At 35.6% G+C, this 24,218-nt stretch overlaps 1 protein-coding gene across 2 annotated transcripts in view; it reads right to left on the reverse strand.

Annotated features, from left to right (window-relative positions):
* LOC138711874 (facilitated trehalose transporter Tret1-like) overlaps nucleotides 1–18,910 on the reverse strand; it is a 55,751-nt gene extending 36,841 nt beyond the window's left edge. Inside the window, exons 1-2 of one of the 2 annotated variants that reach the window (XM_069843137.1) lie at nucleotides 18,752–18,910; nucleotides 4,651–4,786 (exon numbers count right to left, since the gene is read on the reverse strand). In XM_069843137.1, coding sequence (XP_069699238.1) covers nucleotides 4,651–4,786; nucleotides 18,752–18,844 — 229 coding nt within the window. In that variant the 5' untranslated portion in view covers nucleotides 18,845–18,910. Of the gene's footprint in view, nucleotides 1–4,598; nucleotides 4,787–18,751 lie in introns of those variants that run through there. The other variant, XM_069843138.1, reaches the window with a different exon arrangement.
* Nucleotides 18,911–24,218: the final 5,308 nt, after the last annotated feature.

Here is a 24,218-nt window from a genome sequence, read left to right on the forward strand (position 1 = left end):
AAATGCTGGGTAAATTCCGGTGCTGGACCCCGGACTCATTTCACCGGCATTATCATCTTCATCTCATTCAGACGCTAAATAACCTAAGATGTTGATAAAGCGTCGTAAAATAACCTCCTAAAAAAATTTACTGGGCCGGCCATCGGGGGTTTGACTTTGAGGTGTCCTTCCCTAGTTATTGTTGTTGCTTAGTCAACTGTCCGAAAACAGGTCTGAACCTCACAAGTGATACCAAAAAGGCACTACTTATGAGGTAACTACGTCAGGAAATAATGGGGTAGGGTGACTAGTTCCTTTCCCTCTCCATTGCATACATCGCCGACTAGCTACATATTACACTAGTCAGATTTCAGATGCATGGGCTGCTTTTACTACAGCATTGGGTATGCCTGCCATCTAACCCCACGTAACTCTATAGGTAGGGTCCTTATCAGGTAGCCTACTCTTGTTTCTGGAAAGAACCTTATATAAATGACTTAAGATGCAGACCAGTATATTGAGAACAAGTAGGACTACATAATACAAACATGTTATTAACTCTTTACATGAGATTTTATCGGAAATAAAAAAGCTTAGGAAGAACAAGAGAAAATGGAAAAAATCTCAGATTACTTGTATTAAAAATTATTCGAATACTTAAGTTCACACACTCTATCTTTCTCTTATGTCTCACTTTCACTGTTTGATGTAGTACAGAGGATCTTCATTCCTGTAGTCCAACGGTAATCAAACTGGGTATCGTGATTACTAGTGCCGTGACATCGATATTTTTGTATTAGTCTGAGGTGAACATACGACGTCCCGGACAGAATGTAGTTGATGTGTTTCACGTACAGACAGCAGAAGCGAATTTGATACACCTAAGCAAGCACTTCCCTTGTTTTGAATAAGATTATTGCGTGTTATAAAATCAAGACAATACAATTATTGTATAATAAGGGCTAATATCGAAAAGGTCTAAAATGCTGGTGAGGTTGATAAATCATACTTAAATTGTCACAAATGTGGTAAAACATAAGTCGGAAAAGATGTTTTTTTTTTTTATATTTAGAGTTTTGCATTACAGTTTTAGAAAGTCGAAAACGTATATGGAGCACAATTTTGCTTTCTCTATGTTTAAGTGTTATATTAATTTATTTATCACATCTTATCCGTATCTTACTTTTTTGCATGTTGTTTGTTTAGTTTCGGTTCTTGCTGCAATGAACAACAACATTCACTTTCAAAGTTTCAAATGAAAATGACCGCCGAGTGTCGGATAGTATAGCCTAGTAAGCGGAGAAACTGCGTTCAACATCGACTCAAACTAAGGGCGCTTATGTAAAATATTTCATATTATCAATTTCGTTTCTAGATCACACAGTAATACAAAAAAAACGGTGGTTTCAATTCATACGCAAAATTGCAAAAGTTTTGTCAAATGACAAGGGCGATTGTTATAAACGATTCTTAGACACCATTGGTGAGTGACAGTATTAGTGAAATAATATCGTCACCTGAATGCAAGAACTAGGTAACTTGATTTTTTATATTTTGTGACATTGCCTATTTACTTATTTATTGCACTAAGGAATATGTCTCGTTTTCTTTTACCTATTTCTTACATTGGAAAATAGATGTCGCTGGCATCGTTCGATCACTTACCTAGTTCTTGCATTACATTCTGTGCGATTTTTGCTATGCTATAAAAGAGATAACTAAAAAAACGCAAATTTCGAGTTACCTAGTTCTTGCATTCAGGTGACGATATAATTTTTTCAAAATCTTCATAGCTAATAATAATGAAATTTCAGTTTACTCACTGTGTCAATTTAAAAAATTTCGTTAATTTACTAGATATTAATATAATTTTATCAGCAAAACTTCAAGGAAGAATGTTGAATAATTTAGCACTTTTCAATATGTTAAAATAATATACGTACAGTCCTTCTACGCTTTTATTAATTAAAAATATTCTGGCTTTAATGAAACGTATGACTCCAAAAGAAACAAATTAATACAACGCGTAACTATTTAAATTCATTCTACTGTAATATGTTTAAAAGGCCACAAATCTTAGCAAATACGTAGCTGTATACGTTTTTTTTATTTTGTTTTTAGTTGGTTATTTAACGACACTATTTAGCAACTACTATGTTACTTAGCGTCAATGGATGAAAGTTGGGCACAGGTCGCTTCATTAGGAAAACGAATCGACTAGTTGTTGTGGGTACTAATGGAACAAATTAATGTTAAGCTATTAGGTGTATCAAAAACTATTTCACTACATGTATACAGACTTGTCCCAGATATTAAATAAGAGGATATCATACGGTTTTTGAAGCCTATTCTCCCAGTATTAAGACAGACTTCGTCTTGTACTGGACGTACCTCAGCAGATTGAGCTACGCCGGTGGTTGTAATAGCTGTAGATAAAAAGAAATACTTGAAACGGTTATTGAAAACATTACAATTGAAAGTGTTCAATTCACATTGATTATTGGCAATACATTATTCGTCACTTTCACCACTTACTTACTTACTTAAGTACTTATGGTTTTTAAGGAACCCGGAGATTCATTTCCGCTCTCACATAAGCCCGCCATCGGTCTCTATCCTGAGCAAGATTAATCCAGTCCCTACCATCTTATCCACTCAAATCCATTTCATTATTTTCCTCCCATCTACGTCTCGGCCTCTCAAAAGATATTATTCCCTCCGGCCTCCCAACTAACACTCTATATGCATTTCTGGATTCGCCAATACGTGCTACATGCCCTGCCCATCTCAAATGTCTGGATTTAATATTCCTAATTATGTCAGGTGAAGGATAAAATGCATGCAGTTCTGCGTTGTGTAACTTTCTCCATTCTCCTGTAACTTCATTCCTCTTAGCCCCAGATGTTCTCCTAAGTACCTTATTCTCAAACACTCTTAACCTCTGTCCCTCTCTCAAAATGGGAGTCCAAGTTTCACAACGATACAGAACAACCGGTAATATAATTGTTTTATAAATTCTAACTTTCAGATTTTTTGACAGCAGACTGGATGATAAATGCTTCTCAACCGAATAATAACACGCAATTTCCACATTAATTATGCGTTTAATTTCCTGCCGAGTATCATTTATATTTGTTACTGTTGCTCCAAGATATTTTAATTTTTCAAGCTCTTCAAAGGATAAAATTGCTATTTTTATATTTCTATTTCGTACAATTTTCTGATCAAGAGACATAATCATATACTTTGTCTTTTCGGGATTTACTTCCAAATCTATCTCTTTACTTGCTTCAAGTAAAATCCCCGTGTTTCCCTAATAGTTAGTGGATTTCCTCCTAACATTGTCACGTCATCCGCATAAACAAAGAGCTGATGTAACCTGTTCAATTCTAAATTCTCTCTGTTAACCTGCACTTTCCTAATGACATATTGTAGAACAAAGTTAAAAAGTAAAGGTGATACGTATGTTTCACTGAGACACATTTTAATTAATCGAACTAATTTCTTAAGAATACCAAATTCAATAAGAATATTATATAAAACTTCTCCCTTAACCGAATCATGTGCCTTTTTGAAAACTATGAATAACTTATGTACTGTGCCCTTATACTCCCATTTTTTCTCCAATATCTGTCGAATACAAAAAATCTGATCAATAGTCGATTTATTACGCCTAATTTATCTCCAGCTTGAGGGTTAGGCGAAGGGCTAACAACCCATCACCGTAATAAAACAGCTCGTTACCAAAAATCAAAATAAGCATGCCATTTATACCTGAATCCACTCTTTCTGAAGTCGAAATTGTGATAGAAAAACTAAAAAATTACAAATCTCCAGGTATCGATCAAATTCCAGCAGAATTAATACAAGGGGATGTGAGCAAAAAAATGTATAAGCTTGTACTTACTATTTGGGAAAAGGAAATTGTACCAGAACAATGGAAGGAGTCCATAATTGTACCTATCTTTAAAAAGGGGGACAAGACTAACTGTAGTAACTTTCGAGGAATGTCACTTTTGTTGACGTCGTACAAAATTTTGTCCAATGTTATTTTGAGAAGATTAACTCCATATGTAGATGAAATTATTATTGGGATCACCACTAGGTATTCGAAAGGAAATGTTTCTCTTAACCATTACCTTACAAAGCATCTACAGGGATAATGTTTCTTGCATTCAGAATATTCAGAAAACAAAAGTTTTAATGTAATTTACAATATTACTGGAGTGACCATGAAACATATACCTCTGATTGAGGTTCTGGCTGATATGTATATCTACTATCAGGCAGTACTGAGATGTACTTGACGATATGTCAGAAGAAGAACAAAAATTGTTTGCATGCATCTGAAGTCTGATTAGTGGAATATGTAGCTATTCGGCGATGTATGCATTGGAGGAGGAAAGGAACTGGCCACTCTACCACATTATCTCTTGGCCTAGTTGCCTCATGAGTGATGCCTTATTGATCCTATTTCAAACCTGTCTTGAGACATGGAACATGGAACATAAGGTCACATAGAACAACCAAAGAGATGCGTTGTCAAGAAGCAATTTAAAAATGTACTACTTTATTTTATAAATAGAAGTCTAACAGAGACACGTTAACAAGCCACTTACAGGGTATCGTCATAACTACGTCAGATATACAAAAATCTAGTGTGTGAAGTACCGAACCACGACGCCTGGTCGATGTCCAAGTAGTCGGTGCTGTTGCGCTTCTGGAGCTCGGGCAGCGCGATGGCCGAGAAGCCGAGGCTCATTCCCGACGCCACCGTGCTGAAGGCCGCTACCAGGCTGATCACTAGCTGCAACACAACGCCTCGTCATATAAGCCTACATACTTGGTATCAAATAAGATTATTCCCTATTGTATAATTGCAGGATAATTAAAATAAGTTATGTTTGTAGAAGTAAAGCGATATCAACTTCTGGAGAGAGATAAAACCCAATGTTACGAGTAGTAAGATTGGTCACTCAGCTAATTAGGTGGTCCTAATGCCAATATAGATAAAGAGAGATGAACAGGTGGATAGACGGTCAGACAGAAGAATTGAGGACGATAGAAAGGTACGAAGTGTTGAGACGGCCAAGCCGTATGAGGGGCAGGGGGGTCTTACTTGATGATTTTTACGAAGCACGAATGGGTGAAACTCCCACCACACACGTGTATCATCCATACACAATGCATTTTCATTCAGTAACCAGTAGAGATGGGTAAAAAAAAAAGCTGGAACAGTTTATTTGAAACTGCTTTACAATTGAAACTGTTTCGTATTGAAACCTGTTCCAACTGTTCCAAAGAGTGTTACACTGCTACAGTGTTAACTTGTACGTTCCAAATGGTTCCAACAGATAAACAGTTCAGTTTCTAAACAGTTTCCTCTTCTTTGTTGTCTGCAAAGACCATGTGTAGCGCTATCATTGACCTCCAATCGAAAGTAGATATAATATCAAAGTTCCACACGGCCTTCGTGCAACAGTAGCCTATGTAGGATCGCGCAATTTAATTGTACGAATCAATTTCCCTAATAAATCTCCTAATTATTAGTTGTCCATTGATGGAGAATATGTTCATGGTGCCCTGACGTAGTTAATATACCGCGAAAAATATCATCGGCTAAGGTCATCGTTATTAAATAAAAGTGTTTAACCACATAAAATAAAATTTTTACTAAATTCGATTTGTTTTGAATTGTAGTTATTTACTGTTGTTATAATATACTGAACAGGTGATTTAAAGACGATTCAAGGGCCTTGAAACATGTTCCCGAAGCAGATGAGAGGTTGAAACAGTTGGAACACTTGGCACTGATGTTGTAAACATATTCTTATGAAACTGTTTCTTTGAAACTGTTATTTTGAAACAGTTTCGTTCATGAAACAGTTACAGTCGAAACTGTTTCTTAAAAAGAACAGTTTATCCTATCTCTAGTAACCAGGCTTAATTGCCTCATGAGTGACGCCTTATTGCTGTCACTTACGAGGTTCAAACCTGTCTTCGGACAGTTGACTAAAAAACAGTCTTCTTTTATTTAATACACACCACTATCTGATAGTGAATAAGCAGAAATAAATATTACACAGTATTATATAAGTGTATTTTCTAAAAGGCCTACCTCCGCATTAAGTTTGACGTGGTGGTACATCTGTAAGCCTATATTTTTAATGTGTAATAGCACCTTTCCTCGTTGCCCCAAGCATCTCAAAGTATACTTATTTTAACGCAAATAATGCTTTAAAATTAATAAAAGCGTGGTTTGATTCGAGTGTTCTTTCTCTTAGCACTGCTAAAACTGCAGTTATTTCTTTTTAATTAACTAATAAATCTTACAAATTGCCTAATAGAACTTTACACTCTTTGTCTTTACTCTTTCGAATTCTGCACACTTCAACACCAAATTACCTTTCGTCTCGTTTCTGTTATCTATACTCTAACCACGACGTAAATACCAGATCACTTACTGTATCTGTGGCGCGTTAAGTATACCTCTTCATAGAACATACCGTTATTCATCATCTTTTACAGTATCCACCTCGCGACAATGGAATTCCCTGTCACAAAGTATTAGGGGCTGCAAGACAATAAACACTTTTAAATATAGCTTAAAAGATAACCTTCTTAGCATTTCACTCCAATCATACTGACTTAAACTATCACTGACTACATTGTTACTTCTTCCTCTAGACATGTATCCTGATAGTGCTGTATTTTCATAATTGTCTCATAATAATCTCTTTCTATTATATAACATTATTTGAAATATATTAACATTCTATGTATTTTAGCTTAATTCTGCTACACAGTTTGTATTTCAGTGGTTAATTAACAGTTCATAGTATTTTGTTGTTTAATTCGTAAATAACTCTTGTACACATGTAACTCTTATCTAAATGAAATTGTTGAATTCTTTGTAAGTTCATACATATGTATGTATACTTTTTGCTGGTTGAGTGGAAGAGAAGGCCTTACGGCCTTAACTCTGTCAGCTAAAATAAATTATTATTATTATTATTATTATTATTATTATTATTATTATTAATTGTCCCCTAAATTTAAACTTCACAATTTTGGTTGTTCCGCAATTTGCTGTAATTGTTCAATTATAAATTAATCTTCAGAGATTAAATATTTAAGAATCATTATTGATAAACATCTTAAATGGGACAAACAAATCAACTATATTTGTAACAAATTACAATTAGAATTATATATTACTTTGTTCAGTTACGAAATTACTTACCAGTGAATCTACTACGTACAGTTTACCTTACTTTATTCCAGTTTATAGCCCAATATGGAATATTTGGATGGGGTAGTACTACTTATAAAACTAACCTTAATCCACTAGTTTTATTAAAGAGAAGAATAATTATTAAAATATGTCTTAAAAACCTATTGATTATCCTACCGAAAAATTGTTTTTAGAATTTAAATTCTTGAAAATACACCAAATTTATATCAATGCATTATTAAATTTTATACATAAAAATCACGCATATTTCCCATCTTATACTCAAAAAACACAAAATCAAAGGCATGGATAAAATACGTTTGTTTGAACCCAAGTGTTTAACGAGCACAGCTTTCAACCACAGTACTAGTATTGGCCCTAGAATTTATAGCAACTAATAAAGAAATATCCACTTCTATTTACCTTCAACAATTTGATATATGAGAATGTATGTGAGCAATTTGTTATGAGTAATTATTAATTTTTAGTTTTTATTGTCATTTATGAATATAAATTTATTTATGCCATCCTAGCATCATAAACAGGTTGTAACTACATCCAATATCGTGCGTAAACGGCTTATTATAACACGCGTGCCTATAAAAGCAATGACGTAATACCGGAACGCTTGCTATCTTGCTTACCGCTTCTACGCGCGACGTAACAAGAAATGAAATGTAGGACAGAAAGTGACGTATTATTTATTTCCAATCTTTAACAATTTTGTATTAATTTTGTAATATCACATAAAACAGTTCTATGGTTCAGAAAAACTATATTAACAAAATAAAGGAACGTTTGTAACATAACCTGCAATATAATCCATTTCTCTTTATTCAGTGTGAATGCCAGGCGCAGCCAATCGATAAGAACATACGAAGACTCTGTCACCTATGGATCCCGAATTTCTTTCATAATTTATTGCCAATATTTTATAATGTTAAGATGCTATAAAGTGTTATATCCAACTCGTGGATAATCTTATTATGACACTCGTGAAAATTGTCGCACTCACAATCACTATCGTGCGACAAGCATTGACTCATGCTATAACCATCAAGATTATCCACTTGTTGCATAAATAACTATTGCATCGGATCCTCCCTTGAGCACGAGAACACTCTCTTTCAGGGGAGTGCTAGAATTTTGTTAATTTACAATTTTTTGCATTTTTTTCTGGCAATAAACAATATTATATTATATTATATTATATTATATTATATTATATTATATTATATTATATTATATTATTACTGGTAATTACATTCTTAACACTAGCTACCTCATCTGTCCATACCACTAGACATATGGATAGATACATATTTAGGAGTATTGTAGGCATATACATTAATACATAGATTTTAAGTGGACTATTTTACGATGATTTATCAACTACTTTGAATGATATGAAGGTGATAATTCCGGCGAAATAAGTCCAGGGTCCAGCGCCGAAAGTTATCCAGCATTTGCTTTTATTGGGTTGAGAGAGAACTCCAAAAAAACTTCAACCAGATAATTTGTCCCAACCAGGATTAGAATCCGGGTCAGCTTGTTCCACGATCAGACAGGCTAACCGTTACTCCACAGAGGTGGACTCAATATATAGATGGATAACAACATGATATTAGGGGCAATTTATTATGTAGTCGGGTAAATGAATAAATTAAAAATATTCCACGAAATCAATCTGTGAACTCTGAAGCATATCCTGAGGTCATTTCTGCGCGGCCGGTCCCTAAGCAGCATCAACGGCTTAATCATGCTGCCGTCTGCTGTCGAAACTATGTCCGGGCAGCGAGACACTCCGCTGTCTTCAGACCGCAGCCGGCAACGTCTCTCCAACCGCCGAAATGACATTGTCCGGGCTGACGCTATTATGAATGCCCGCTATGAGAGCAGGGAAATGGGAGATTTCTAGGGCAGCGTAACTGGACAAGCGCCAGGTATTCGACCTTCAATCGTCTGGTAGAGGGAAATGCCTAACACTTCAGATGTTGGACCAAATTAGAGTAACCATTTACCGTGTCTCGAGGGATTTTTTCGTAAAGTTTACTCACATCATTACTGACATAGCAATTTCAGTCAACTTCCTCTGAGCGAACTTACTACTAGCTGACTTCGAACAGAACACCCAGCGACTAGCGACTCGAGAAGAAACCATGGATTTACAAGGAAACGCGGCGACTATCAATGCGGGCGGGTCCTCCTGAAGAAGAACATTAATTCTTTAGTAACCTGTCTCAACGAACGCAAGAAGTTCGCGTTACTTCGTGGATCAACCGTCATTTCTCCGAGAAATGGTCGGGGTCATTATTACCTTTCGTCTGGTGTCACGCTTCGTTTTTTTAACGAATAAGAAAGGCTGTCAAGAGACAAATTGTTATAACACAATTCACAGTTTGGAAGACAGACAGATTCGGTCTGCAGTAAAAACTTTACTTTCCACAGGCATTTTGTCGCTATATGAACATCACATGAGTGAAACATCACTTATGGAGTGGTGTCCTTAAGCTTTTGATAGGGACTGTTTACACAACCTCACAAATGGGTGAGAAACTGAAGATTCTGTTTGGAATTTGTCATACTTAAATCCTTAATCACCCGCGATATGACTACGCAATGTTCCTTGCTTCCTGACCTCTTGTAGTGGCAGGTCACGGCTTATCTCTGCTACAGCAGAAATAATTGAGTGTTACACAAATTGTGTTGTGTGAGATTGCTGATGAAACTCTTTAATGGGAATACTGTAAAAAAAGGAGTTTGATAGCTATCAGACAGTTGACTGGACTCGTGATGAGAAGGAAGAGAAGCAATGTTTTATTCAAGACATAAAACCTTAAAAGAGAAACATAGAAGGCCTACAGTAAAACATGATTGAAATATAAATAACTAGTAAACGATACAAAACTTTAGACAAAGATAATTGGCGAGACTCATGTTATAAGATAACGATTTGACTTAATATTACTCGACATTTACTCAACAGTGAAAGGTCTTCATGAGTTTTTTTCGCTGCTGTTAAGAGAAATGAAACAAATAAACAGCAATGTTCCTGAGATTTTTTGTTGAAAATTCATACCGGGAAATAATGATGAATTGGCCTTATTCAGTGTTACTTTGAATGTAAGTAGCCCTATTGCTTTTTATCTAGTACTTCAAAATGCCAAAACAAAAGTCTCACTTATCACGAAATACTTCTGACTCAAGGCAAAACAAAATTCGGAGATATAATAAGAGTGAGGAAGAAAGGGAGATTCTTTTACGAACTAACAAAGCAATTATTTCAGCGACTCAATCTAGAGAAACTAGCATCGAAAGCTTTGAGCAATTTGCCGATAACAGAATTCGAACTTAGCAATGAAAAACTTACATTTAGGGGTACATCCATTATAAACACAATTTTAAATAATAGCCTATAAGACAGGACAACATCTTATTCCAAGTGACATCATTTGGTGCAAAGAAATATACTAAGGCAATTTTATGCCAACATTTGAAGTTCAAGGTCAGGCTTACTCGTATCATTTAACAGGAAATCTTCCAGCTGAGACAAAGAATCCCCAATTATTTTAAAAGAAGGGTAAAGTTACCTAATGCCGTGATACCCCTAATTCCGTGATACGTTGTTTTTTCACTAAATAACACGGGATTGTGTATCTTGTTTCAAAGTTCACCGATGTATCAAAATTAAGTGAAAGATGCACTCATTCGAGAAAGATGTCTGACGCTATGATCGAACGGCAAAGCTTTGACTGACATTCGGTTTAAAAAAAAATGTATCACGGGATTAAGAGTATCACGGTATTAGGCAACTTTGCCCTATATTTTGTTTCAAACGGTGATCAATTTCTGTTAGGTTTAATATAGTAGACCCTACCAAAGCTTAAAAAGTAGAATTTATTGAACAACTCCAGAAAATATTGCATGATAACAGTTGCATTGACAGTTTTAAGTACAACTTTGAAAATAATTCAGGAGAAAAGGACTTACAAATTATAATAAGTTTATTCACTAAGTAATAACAAAGCTATATTTGAAAATATAATAGATTTAAGTCAATGATATTATTGCTAAGAGTCCACACCTATGAAGTAACGGTTAGCGTGTTTGGCCGCGAAACCAGGTGGCCCGGGTTCGATTCCCGGTCGGTGCAAGTTACCTGGTTGAGGTTTTTTCCGGGGTTTTCTCTCAACCCAATATGAGCAAATGCTGGGTAAATTTTGGTGTTGAACCCCGGACTCTTTTCACCGGCATTATCACCTTCATCCCATTCAGATGCTAAATAACCTAAGATGTTGATAAAGCGTCGTAAAATAACCTTATTTATATATATATATATATATATATATATATATATATATATAAGTGTAGCGAAGTGCTACACAGGGACAGCTAGATTTGAATTGAAGGCATTGATGTTAAAAAGGCATAAGCGCCACTATAAGCCATTTTCATTTTTTCTTTGTCTTTGAATCTCTGAAGGTATGTCTATTGATCTGTGTTAAAAAGCCATGTTCATTGGAGACAAATTAGTTTATTTGGTTTAGATATTAATAAGTCTTTTTTCCCCACAACTTTGGAATAATGGATATATGCCCTTTTAACAAATTAACGTACAGATCCTTAATATCAAGCTACCTTCTAAGAATGAGTGATGATTATTGGGATTGTACTGTGGCCATCAGAAGGCTGTAGAAGACAAGTCAGACTAGTGAGGAAACGATGTGGTGAAATGAAGGAATTGATAACTAACGACAAACGAGCCATAGTCCGTCCACAACTGTGACATGTGGAGAAAAAGAAACAATCAGTGATACCATGGAAAATCCCAAATTAAATAAAAATAATTTTTAGAAGCAATGGAATTTTCAAGGGATAGTATCTTACTAGCACATTCTTCTTAAGTACTTCGGTTCCTTACGTTATCGCAAAGCTTTGTACTAATACTAGAAATTCACAAATGGTGATACTTGATGCTCACGTTGTAGACATGATACTGTACAAGACATCTCTTTACAGACACAGGGCGCTTGAGATAACAGACACAGCAGTCCCAAACTGAGTATTCTTTGTCTGGAATTAATGGAGACAGGTCCGTGTCCTTCCCCTTGCTTCTCCATTTGCTTCGTTTTCTCCTTTTGTTTTCTTCTCCACTACCTTTCTCTTTTTTATCTTCTTCTCTTCCGTCTTATCTTCCTCTTCTATATAGTTGGTTTTTCCCTCTTGTTTTCTCCTTCACTGTCGTTGATTTCTCTATTCTTCTTCTTCTTCTTCTTCTTCTTCTCCTTCTCCTTCTTTTTCTCCCCCCCTTCTCTTCCTCTTCTATTTACTTTGTTTTCGTTTAACTCCGAACCCAGCGGTCCCGGGTTTGATTCCCGGTTAGGACGAGTTTTAATTAGTTCCTTGTCCAGGTAACTTTACCAGGCGATTGGAACCCAACTCATCTTCGCCACTTCCTTTCCTCCCCCATGTATCCTTTCCTCATCATCCCGTTTCTGATTTTTCAGATCACTCTATAGGCGGCCTCCCGGGACTACTGACTCTCTCGACAGGCTTCCGTGGAATATAGTAGAGATGGGTAAAAAATAACACAACAGTTATTTTGGAACTGTTCCGGTCTCGGAACAGTTGCAAAAATGAACAGTAGGTCGGAACCTCCTGTTCCAAAATAACACTGTTCCGACTCCGAGCTGCTCACTTGTCCAGCTGTTGCGGACCCGCAGTACTGCGTTACGCAAGGCATGTTCCGACTCCGAGACAACAGAGAACAGTCGGAACCCATTCCGTTGAACCGTGACAGCTCCGGCTACACTGTTCTCGTTGTTCTTTATGTTGTACTTGGAACTTCGTAGGAACAAGTTGGAACTTGAAACTCTCACTTGGATAGATGGGGAAGCATAGAAATTGAAATTCTTGGAGTGTGGTCATGAGTAATGACGCTAATGACACAGAGTGAGGTGCGATGCGAAGTTTAAATTATTACACTGTTACAGATGCGTTTCTAACATTTTTACTAAGCCAGTGTGGGGGTTTCAGGTTTTACTACTCTTAAAATATTATTAGGTAAATAGTTATATATTTTTTATTGTTTATGAAATTATAATGTAATTATTGTTATTATTATTATTATTATTATTATTATTATTATTATTATTATTATTATTATTATTATTATTATTATAACTAAGCATTAAGAAAAGTAAAAAGTATTAATGATTTTTTTTTTTGCTACGTAACACGAAGAACAAAAATTACATGCTACACATTTTAAATATCATATTAAAATTTTTAGTTGATTACCGTGTCATTATGACTTTATGTACCAAAACTAGTGTTGCATTCTGACCTTGTATTCAACAGCTGTTTATTCACTAAACATGAAGCTTCTGCCCGCATACACAGCAAGTTTCCAAAATCGATTCGAATGTGCGTTGGAATGTCATCTATTGAGAAGCATGTGTGCTATGTCATGCCGATAACGTATTTAAGATGAGTCCGAGCGATGAGTGCTGCAACGCTATGTGGAAGCTGCTTGGAGAAAAGGTAGAGTACTCTTTTGAACGACTCCTCAAAAGGAGCGAGAGTCAAACAAATGGCTCGCATCAATGGACGATTTCGATTCACCTTTACTTGTAACTGTTATTTCGGAACTGTTGTTTAGAACATAGTATTTTTTCGGAACCGGACAACTTTGCCCATGTTGGATGGCTTCTGCAAAGAGCACCCGAGGTGGACCTACTTGGGGGAGAAGTTTCGCCTCGGACCGACAGGGGGACCTTGGGGGAAGTTTCCGAAGCAGGAATGGTATATGGATTTCTGTTGGCTGTAGGGACCGGTCGTTAGAAAGCCATGTGGTTGGGTTGGTGCGCGTAGGGGATATATGGCACGCAACTCATTCCATATCGAGGGTTAGCGCAATAGATCTAAACAGGTCGCAGTGCTGGGCCATCTGTGCCCCCCTCACTTAAATTCCATTCCATTCCACTCCATACTTTGTTTTCCCTTTTGTTTTCTTATTCACTGTCTTTGTATTCTTTTCTTTCGTTTCTTCTCACTTCCGCCTTATTTTCCTCTTCTTTCTACTTGGGTTTCAGCCTTTGTTTTCTTTTATGTTCTCCTTCCTTTTCGTCTTCCATTTCTCTTCCGTCTGGGTTTTTCTCTTCCCATTATCTGGTTCACTTTCTTTATTTTCTTTTCTTTCGTGTTTATTTTCCTCCTCCAACCTCTCTTCCTTTTCGCTCCTTCATTTCCTCTTTTTTGTTTTGTTTCGCTGCCTGTCTTCTTTTCTTGCGTCTTCTCCTCTCCCATCTTCCCTTCCTTCTCCATCTGCTTCGTCTTCGCCTCTGGTTTTCTTAGTCATCATCTCTGTCTTCTTTTCTTTCGTCTTCTTGTTCCCTTCGTTCTTAATTTCCTCTTCCGCCTGCTTCGTTTTCTCCCGTAGTTTTCTTCTTCACTGTCTTTGTATTCTTTTCTCTCGGTTTCTTCTTCCCAACTTCTTGTCACTGTCTTCGTGTTATTTTCTTTCGTCTTCTTCTCTTCCTTCTTTCCTTCATGTTCGGTGTGCTTTGTTTTCTGCTGTAGTTTTCTTCTTCAATGATTTCGTGTTATTTTCTTTCGTCTTTTTTCTCTTCCGTATTCTCTTCCTCTTTAATCAGCCTAGTTTCCTCTTCTCCCATTTACTTCATTTTGTTCTCCGTCTTGTCAGTTTCGTTCCACATCTTTCCTGCTTTTTTTCTCTTCTTATTGAACGGCTGTTTATCTATTTCGTCTCATTTGCATTCTTATGGTCTTTTATATCTCCGTTATTTTTCTCTCTACATTTTCTTTGTCGTTCACTTCTCTGGTCAATTTATTATCCTTAAGTTTAGCAATATGAAGTTGTGCTGGTCGTTGTTCTTTATTAAGTAACTTATTTATGTACAAACCCAGAAAGCACTCGGTTCAACATTCCTCGTGTTAATTTTATTGTACGGATTTCAAAGTTGACAGAGCTCAGGCATTATCTTGTCCTTGGGATGTAAGTAATCTGAGCAAAGTTTGCTCCAGTAACACGAGTGATGTCGTGTCGCATCATTATGTAATAGGAAGACAGAGAGGCTGTCTTGTCGAGTAAAAATCAGGTCCATTGTTGAACAGCAAATATTCACAATTCTTTTATATAAGTATTCATAATTTAACATTACGCGTACCGCTTCATAGAAGTAGACTACTCTGAGTGCTTTGGCAGCAGAATGAAGTACTAATAATTTAACATTATGTATTTCGATTCAGAATGCCACTTCATAGAAATAGATTACTTTGAGTGCTTTGTCAGCAGAAATAGATTACTTTGAGTGCTTTGTCAGCAGAAATAGATTACTTTGAGTGCTTTGTCAGCAGAATGGAGTACTAATAATTTAACATTAAGTATTTCGATTCAGAATGCCGCTTCATAGAAATAGACTACTCAGAGTGCTTTGTCAGCAGAATGGAGTAGGCCTACTCATAATTTAACATTAAATATTTCGATTCAGAATGCCGCTTCATAGAAATAGATTACTTTCAGTGCTTTATCAGCAGAATGGAGTACTCATAATTTAACATTAAGTATTTCGATTCAGAATGCCGCTTCATAGAAATAGACTACTCAGAGTGCTTAGTCAGCAGAATGGAGTAGGCCTACTCATAATTTAACATTAAATATTTCGATTCAGAATGCCGCTTCATAGAAATAGATTACTTTCAGTGCTTTATCAGCAGAATGGAGTACTCATAATTTAACATTAAGTATTTCGATTCAGAATGCCGCTTCATAGAAATAGACTACTCAGAGTGCTTTGTCAGTAGAATGGAGTAGGCCTACTCATAATTTAACATTAAATATTTCGATTCAGAATGCCGCTTCATAGAAATAGACTACTCTGAGTGCTACGGCATTAATAAAACCGACTGGTTCACATGAAAATCAAGCTTTTCTGTCGTCTATAGCAGCCATTTCGCCTCAACAATGAACAAATTAGTTTATATGCGTATGCGCTATTATGAGACAGTGTTACCAACTACGAAAACATTGTTGCCACAACTAAACGTTTTGAGTTTCTCTTTCCAATGATGCTATTTTCATGCACCTCAGATTCATAGAACGTAAATTACATAATATGTTCAAAACAGGAAAGGAAGAAGCTCTGCACAGTAGATTTACTTCTTGTGAAATGTGAATAAGGAGAAAATTGAAAATTGAAACCCGTCTGTATTCACACTTCAACTATAGGTAATGGATGTTATTGTAATGAGTTTGAGAAGGTATCTGAAAATTTAGCAATTCATAATCGTCTCGCTATATCTCTGCAAAGATCCCACAAACTTACTAAATAGTATGAGGTGCACATATTGACAATAATATGAAACTGAGTAGAACCATTGACTTACTGTTAGTTGTCAAGTTACCGGTATTTCGAAAAGAAAAGGTATATATGTGTGTTGTTTGTTGTTGTTTAGACAATTCTCAGGTCTGAACCTCATAAGTGACAAGGCATCACTCATGAAGCAACTAGGCCAGGAGATAATAGAGCAGGGTAGACAGTTCCTTTCCCCTTCTTTCCACACATTGCTGACTAGTTACATATTACACTAATCAGACTTCAGATATATATATAAATAATTCCTCTGACACATATCGTCATGTGAGATGTATTGCCTGATAATAGGATGTACATATCAGCCCATTAGTATTATTATTATTATTATTATTATTATTATTATTATTATTATTATTATTATTATTGTTATTATTATCGCCGTGTAATTTTCTTATGCTCAAGTTTTGGCTTTCCTTAACATATGCATAGTGTTTGTAATATGTACTTGATGTCTCCTGACGGGGAGTGTAATAATGCCGCGTCTCCACTTCAGCCAACACCCGTTATTAACAACATCCATGCCAGAAGTGTAATTACCGTATGGAGTTATTATCCTGTGTCTTAACCATTGTAAAGCAGTAGATAATAACAATAACAATACTTACTTACTTATTTACTTATGGATTTTAAGGAACCTGGATTCATTGCCACCCTCACATAAGCTGGCCATCAATTCCTATCAAGATTTTGTAGCATATATACTCTCATAACAAGCATTGCCTAAAGCTCACATTATATCAAAATGTAACAATTAACAGTCTTCAAAGACAATTTTTTATCATAAATCATACAGCAATGGTTTTATCTACTTCGTAAAACCACAAGACTTTTGAACATAATTTTGCACAAGCACATATTTTATTCACAAGTGTTTTATATTTCCTAGCAATGTGTACATAAGATGTATTTGTATCTTTATCTTTTTCAGGTAATTTATGATATTATGACTCATGTCATGCTGTGTAATACTTATTGCTTTTAACATTCATGTGTATAACAACAATATGACAGTCTCACGCATACAGATTATTCTCGTACTAACACTATACACATTTGAAGGGTACACGGGAATAACGATCAAGCTCCATTTTAGAAAGTTTCGAGAAAAACGGATTTTAAAATTTAAGCACTTAATACTTTGTTATGTGTGTATTTAATAGAAATTGACGTAGTGGAATGTCAAGAACGATTATTTCTTATTACTAGCTAGACCACATGATAGTACTTCCTTTCCACTATAAGATAGCATTATTAACTCAATTTCGATTTTTGATGAACCTTGATCGTTTTTCCCTTGTACCCTTCATTTTTGTACATCTTTCTACACATGAGATTTTAGACATTTGTATATTATTTCATGCCTGATGGTGCCCCTTTGGAGGGTGAAAATATTTGCAAATGTAAATTGAAAAGTAAATATATGTAACTTGTTTTTTGTTAAGCCATAAAGATTGATTATTTCAAAATAACGATATAAGTAAGAGTACTATTGGCTTAGCGGATCATTAAAATCAAAATGAATTGTAGCCTAAATTATTCGTATATAACCTCGGAATAAATTCTCTTGTCAAGTATTCTTAAATTTTCTTATATTGTGTTTCGATTTGTATTCTACTGTAGGCCCTAATTTTGTTAATATTAACTATAATTAATTCATTGAGACAGGCAGCGGTATACGGAACGACAGAGGTAAAGGGTATCAGCGTTCTGTAAAAATAACCATCGTGGGTTCAAACCTTGTCTAGAGCGTGGACTTTATCGATAAAAATCCTGTTGTTGTCTTAGTCCCGGTATGATGCTGAAGAGAGTTTCTACAAGTATCCGTATACTGACAGATCGGCATAGCTTAAATTTACATAAGAATAAGACTTCCGCAGGGGTGTGAAAACACTCGATACATATTTTGTTGCAAACTTGGGCCTCGCTGGTTAATGACCGCGGATCCTAATATGTTGTCTGATGTCGGTTTGAAATTTATCACATGAAATGAGTTACACAGCCCAATTCTTTGAGTGAATGATTTAATGCGATATATTATGAAGTCCACTGACCTTTCTCAAACTTAATAATTTAAAAATAAGTACATTAAATTTTCTTACTCTTGACCATCACTGAAAAGGTTTCAAAGTCACGCACTTACCTGGCGTAACAGACTCCTCCTGGGCGGTGCGCGTTCGCTTTCCATTGCGACTGACTTGTAACCCGCGCAGCTCGAGATGATATCAGAGGGCATGGGCCGACCGACAGATAATTGCTCTGTGAATCAGTTGCTTTATGTTTTGCATTCTAATTAATCGACAACTAATAATTACAACATATGTACATAGAGGATGTCCGATATTTCGTTCTGCTGCGAATTCCCCCCGGCGAGTTAAACTAGGTCACTTGTCTCTGAACAGAGTGTTGCCATTTCTTCTCCATCTTTCAGACCTAAACTGCTGTTACCGTTGATATTACTGCTGCCACTAATGTCACTTTGCAACTCCAATTACTACTTTCATTGTTGTTCTTAATAATATTGCTGTTACGTGTTCCAATGCTGATATTACTTTTGCTAGTAATACAGCTAGTGTTATTACTAATGTTCACTATCATTACTGCTACTAGCCTATTAATGTTACTATTTTAATACATTTTTCGCATAGAACTTTTGTATTGCAAGACATTATCCTAATCTAAACGTTTTAAACCTTACTGTCCAGATAATTTCGTGGGACAGTTTCTTCTTGAAAGTGGAAAGTTAGTAAACAAAATTACAGGAGCCTATAATAAGTAAATATATTGAGTGATTACATATATCAACACTTATTTTCAGAACATAAGTGGAGTGATAGTAGGAGGAAGAAGAATAAAGTATGTGAGATTTGCTGATGATATGGCGTTGTTAGCAGAAGAGGCGACGATACTAAGAGATAAGCTACTGGAGCTAAATGACAGCTGTGAGCAGTATGGAATGAAGATAAATGCCAACAAGACGAAGATCATAGTCATAGGAAGAAAAGTAAGGAAGGTAAACCTGCGAATTCTAAATGAGGCAGTAGAGCAAGTGTCTTGATGCAACCGTGTTATTGCAGAACATTTGACGCCTTCATTGTACGAACAGTTGCCATAAATGAAATGGATTGATATAACTGAGGCCAAATCATGACTGCATGGTGATTATTTCAACACTTCTCAATACAAATGTTTAAACTAGTCTTGCAATTGGCGTGGCATGAAAATTTATATCATCACGTAGCTCAGAACTAAGAAATATTTACTATATTTGCGGATTTTAAATTTATTTTTACTGATACAAATATATATTAATGGTAATAGACAGTTCGTACTCTTAGAAGTTCAACAATAACATATCGAAGATTTCTTGAAACAGAATTAATCACCGCGACTGTAGCAATGGATATAGCTTGATGTTGCCCACAAAATTTTACAATTTCTGATACATTCAAGATATCATGTTAAACTGTCACACTTTATCTCCTACGGTACATATCGATGGTGTTCAAGTAAAAGGGCTTATCTCACAAATGATTTTTTTTCAGAAACAGTTATAATTAAATTTTAACACATTATTATTAGTTACTTTATATGAAGGAATGTAAACATAATTGCCAAGAAACATATCTTCAGGTTTTGTAATTAAATTTGTAACTAATTACACTAATTTTAACAAAAAAGTGACATTTAAAAATGAAGGTTAAGCCATTTTATCTAAACATATTGATATGATTCAAATTATTTGACACTGGCCACTAAAACACTCTACGAAGAAAGTAAGAGACATTTGTGCTTTCAACTAATTGAATTATGTTAGAATTACCAGCGTGTCTAATTTTCCAACTCTTTAAACAAAAATGCTATGTACAAGGAAGGCAACAGGCATGACGAATATGCAATGTGCTATAAACGTGCATCCCACGAATATTTCACAAGAGTCATTTATAAGTTTCACTCTTTATACAACATGTAATGAAACAAGGAAGATCACTGAGTGGCCGTATCGTCTTCTAGCAGAAGTCTGTGGCACACTATGGTTGATTGGGAACCTTGACCTGATGAAAAGATAGCCCCGACAAGTCTTCTGGTCAAGATAGGCAAAGTGTCGCCAATTCACTCTTTTACACTTGATTTGTTATTGTGGCAGGCTTTCTAATTCACAAGACAACTGAAAGATCTGCAGCATCTGACTCGCATACACATCCCCAACATTAGCCTTGATTGAACAAAAGCACGCAGGAGTCTCTGATTCAAATCCAGACGAAAGTAAAATAATTTAGGTGAAGAAAAACAGTTGTACGCTAGTTTTTGTTGGGATATTCCCATCTAGCCTCTATTACTAATTTGTTATTGCATTCACTGTGACCTATAAATGCCGCTCAAATGTGACCACAGATACGGATCGACGGTAGGGAAACAACTGAAAAAATGTACGCTCTCTCTGAACCGGAAGGATTAGTTTGAAGGCAGTGGCGGCTGATTGACTGATGCAAGTGAAGCCAGGCCTCAGTCATTTGGCTTAACTGAAACCAAATTTTGTGTTTTTATATAATATATTAGTTATTTGAATGAAGCATATATCGCTTTAGAAGTATTTGAAAACTTTGTGATGTATATAGATCTGTTTTGCAGTAAAATTTCTTCCTGAGGCCAGGATCGCTCGTGCCGGGTCTGGCTTCTGCTTTTCGTATGTTTTCGCGGGCTTTGAGGTTGCGCTTGAAACGTTGTAGCTGAGACACAATTCGTCTGATCCCGTGGCCTGGTCAGCCTTCACTCCTCCACCCATGGGCCGGCCTCAAGGGTGGAATGGGGTGGGTATAGCAGTAGTGACTTGTCTTCCTTAAGAGGGCATAAATAACAAAAATTCCCGCTCTTTGGCAGGCAGAGACCCACACTGTTCTCTCCTCTTATGTCTCAGTTTATGACTTAAGCGAGGCTGTTGTACAGTAGTGAGTTTGGTCCAATGTTGTTATATGTTTCGGGAAAATATAGGCCTAAACAGAAATAGATGCGAGAAATAATTATGATGTAGTTAATTCACTGTTACAGTGTCCTTTTTCGAGAAGAAATGATATTGAAAGAAGGTAAGTTTTAAATAAAGAGATAGCCTACAGAGATACCTATGCCATCGCTGACAATTTTTTCTGACAGAAAATCTTAAGGAACGCGAGTTTCTAGTGCATCCTGATATGGGCAACATAAATGGTTAAGTGGTAATGTGGTGCAAAATAAACTAAAGAAAATAAACCTTGTTTGTTGCTGTCAAAGGAAAAAAAAGAGGAAAGAAAGAAAGAAAGAAAGAAAGAAAGAAAGAAAGAAAGAAAGAAAGAAAGAAAGAAAGAAAGAAAGAAAGAAAGAAAGAAAGAAGGAAAGAAAGGAAGAAAGAATAGTGTGTCTACTGAAAGCTTCAGCGATCTGAAAAATATTTCCAGGGGAATTTCAAGAAATACTTCTTCATGTCAGCATAATAGGATTGCTTCATCACACTCGAACAATCACTGAAACAAACTCACAGCATAACAACTTATTTGATGAGTGACATTATTTTTCATTAATAATAATAATAATAATAATAATAATAATAATAATAATAATAATAATGGCATTAATAATGTAATAACAGTACTAGTTATTAATATCATTAATAAACATTTCCTATGGGAGGCACTTAAACTAGTTGCATCTGGCCTCACCGAGGATTTCGATCACAGGCCGCTACTGCTTGAAGAAAGTTTCGGTGTAGGCCTAATCACTTCAAATTGGATAATAAAGCTGAGAAACACATTTTGTGCAAAATGTTGAACTATTTAAACAGCTGTGTCGAAAAAGTCATTCTCTGAAATTGCAGGCTACATATCCTTGTATTTCCAAAACCTAAATCTTAATTTACAAGAACATCTGCTCCTACAAGGCAGGTGTAGAGTTGGAAAAACCATTCAGATGATCATATGTTAAAATTAAATGATCATGTAAGCACAGGTCTTCCAAACTGACCGAGGTAAACAAAATATTTTTTTAATGAGTTGTTAGCTTAATAATTAGTAGAGTCCTGCGTTTTGTTACTTCGAATACAAGTTAGGTGTACATTGATCTTACTAGCTTGATACGGAGAGCAAGTTGTAAGTCAACAGTTCACGTTGCTAGTTTCCCCGCAAGCTTCGGTGCTGTGTGTTTGCATCCGTTTATTCGTGTACCCCTGTGTGTATAAGTCGGTGAACAACAGAAATAGTACTCATGTATGAAATACCACTTTAATTTAATAAGGAAGTATTCATTTCAAGGCAGCTTATATACAATAAAAGATAATCTTTACTAGAGATAGACAAAACTAAAAAAAAAAATCAGGAGCCATTATATTTTATCCATACATGCAATGAGAAAGTTATTCAAGTTGAGATAAAGATATATTTACTGAAATATATATTAGTCCTAAACAATATTAAATATCTATGCAATGAAAACACACGCTCTCAGAGACGTTCTAGAGCTACCTATGTAGAGCAATATCTTGAGGTGCGCAACAAATGTAACGATATTAATTTAAAAAGCACATTCGAATTTCTTCCTACAACCGCTTTTGTTACCATTAGGCCTATATATTAGTCGTAGTGACATAAAAGAAATCGAAGTCTTAAAATGTTTTGAACTCAATAAACAATTCAGTCGCCACATCAATTTTTAGTCGTCATGGCTACCTGGCGCCCGGAATTTTTCTACCCCTGATTTTTACAAAAAGTAAAACGCATCTAGATACATTTTATCTAATTAAAGTCTGGAATCAATAAATAAAAAAAATCAATGTCAGCACAAACTTAAAATAAAACAAATTGTGAGTGAGTAGGCCTACTTCAAGACTCTACAAATTACAATCAATGACTGTAAACATTTTAAGTATTTAAAATGAAAAATTGTTCTTTTTTTTTCTTTCTTCTTTCCTGATGATGTGTTCGTTACCAAATTCTACTATTGGAGCACTAATGTCCAACCTCTCATCTTTGTTTTATTTTCGTATGATCACTGATCAGCAGATCTGAACTAATTGCCTTTGGATGCCGCCAAGCTATACTTCATATATACTCATACTGTTGTGGGTTGCTCGGAAGCTTCAGGTAACCAAACGCAATACTCTAGTAATTAGACACTTCAGAATAATAGATGTGGCTCTATCTCATTCTAAATTTTAATGGATCCTAAATCTGATGATTAATTCTTACATATCTCGCGATATAATCTTGATCGATAGCGACCGCAGATCGGAAGTGGATGGTACCTTGTGCACATGCATTACACTGATTTTTACATTCTATCTACAACATATCAATTGTAGCAGATGAAGTGTGGTTGTTTGTATTTTTCCGCATACGTGCGCCCATTTTTACTTTAATTTTAACGTTCACTCAAGTCACCGAGAGCTCCAGATATAAAATGAGATGTGTAAGTGAATGTGGTCTTATCGTTGAGTTTCGGACGTTGGCTACGATAATTGTACTAGGACGTTGAAGGGGATGAGTATCTGCCACTATATGTTATAACAGAGATACAGTACAGCAGAAGAAAAATTACAAATACATCATAGCCTAGGTTAAAGTTTATGTTGATATATGACAATA

This window comes from Periplaneta americana, chromosome 13 (genome assembly GCF_040183065.1).
Source record: "Periplaneta americana isolate PAMFEO1 chromosome 13, P.americana_PAMFEO1_priV1, whole genome shotgun sequence".
NCBI classification, from domain to species: Eukaryota; Metazoa; Arthropoda; class Insecta; order Blattodea; family Blattidae; genus Periplaneta; species Periplaneta americana.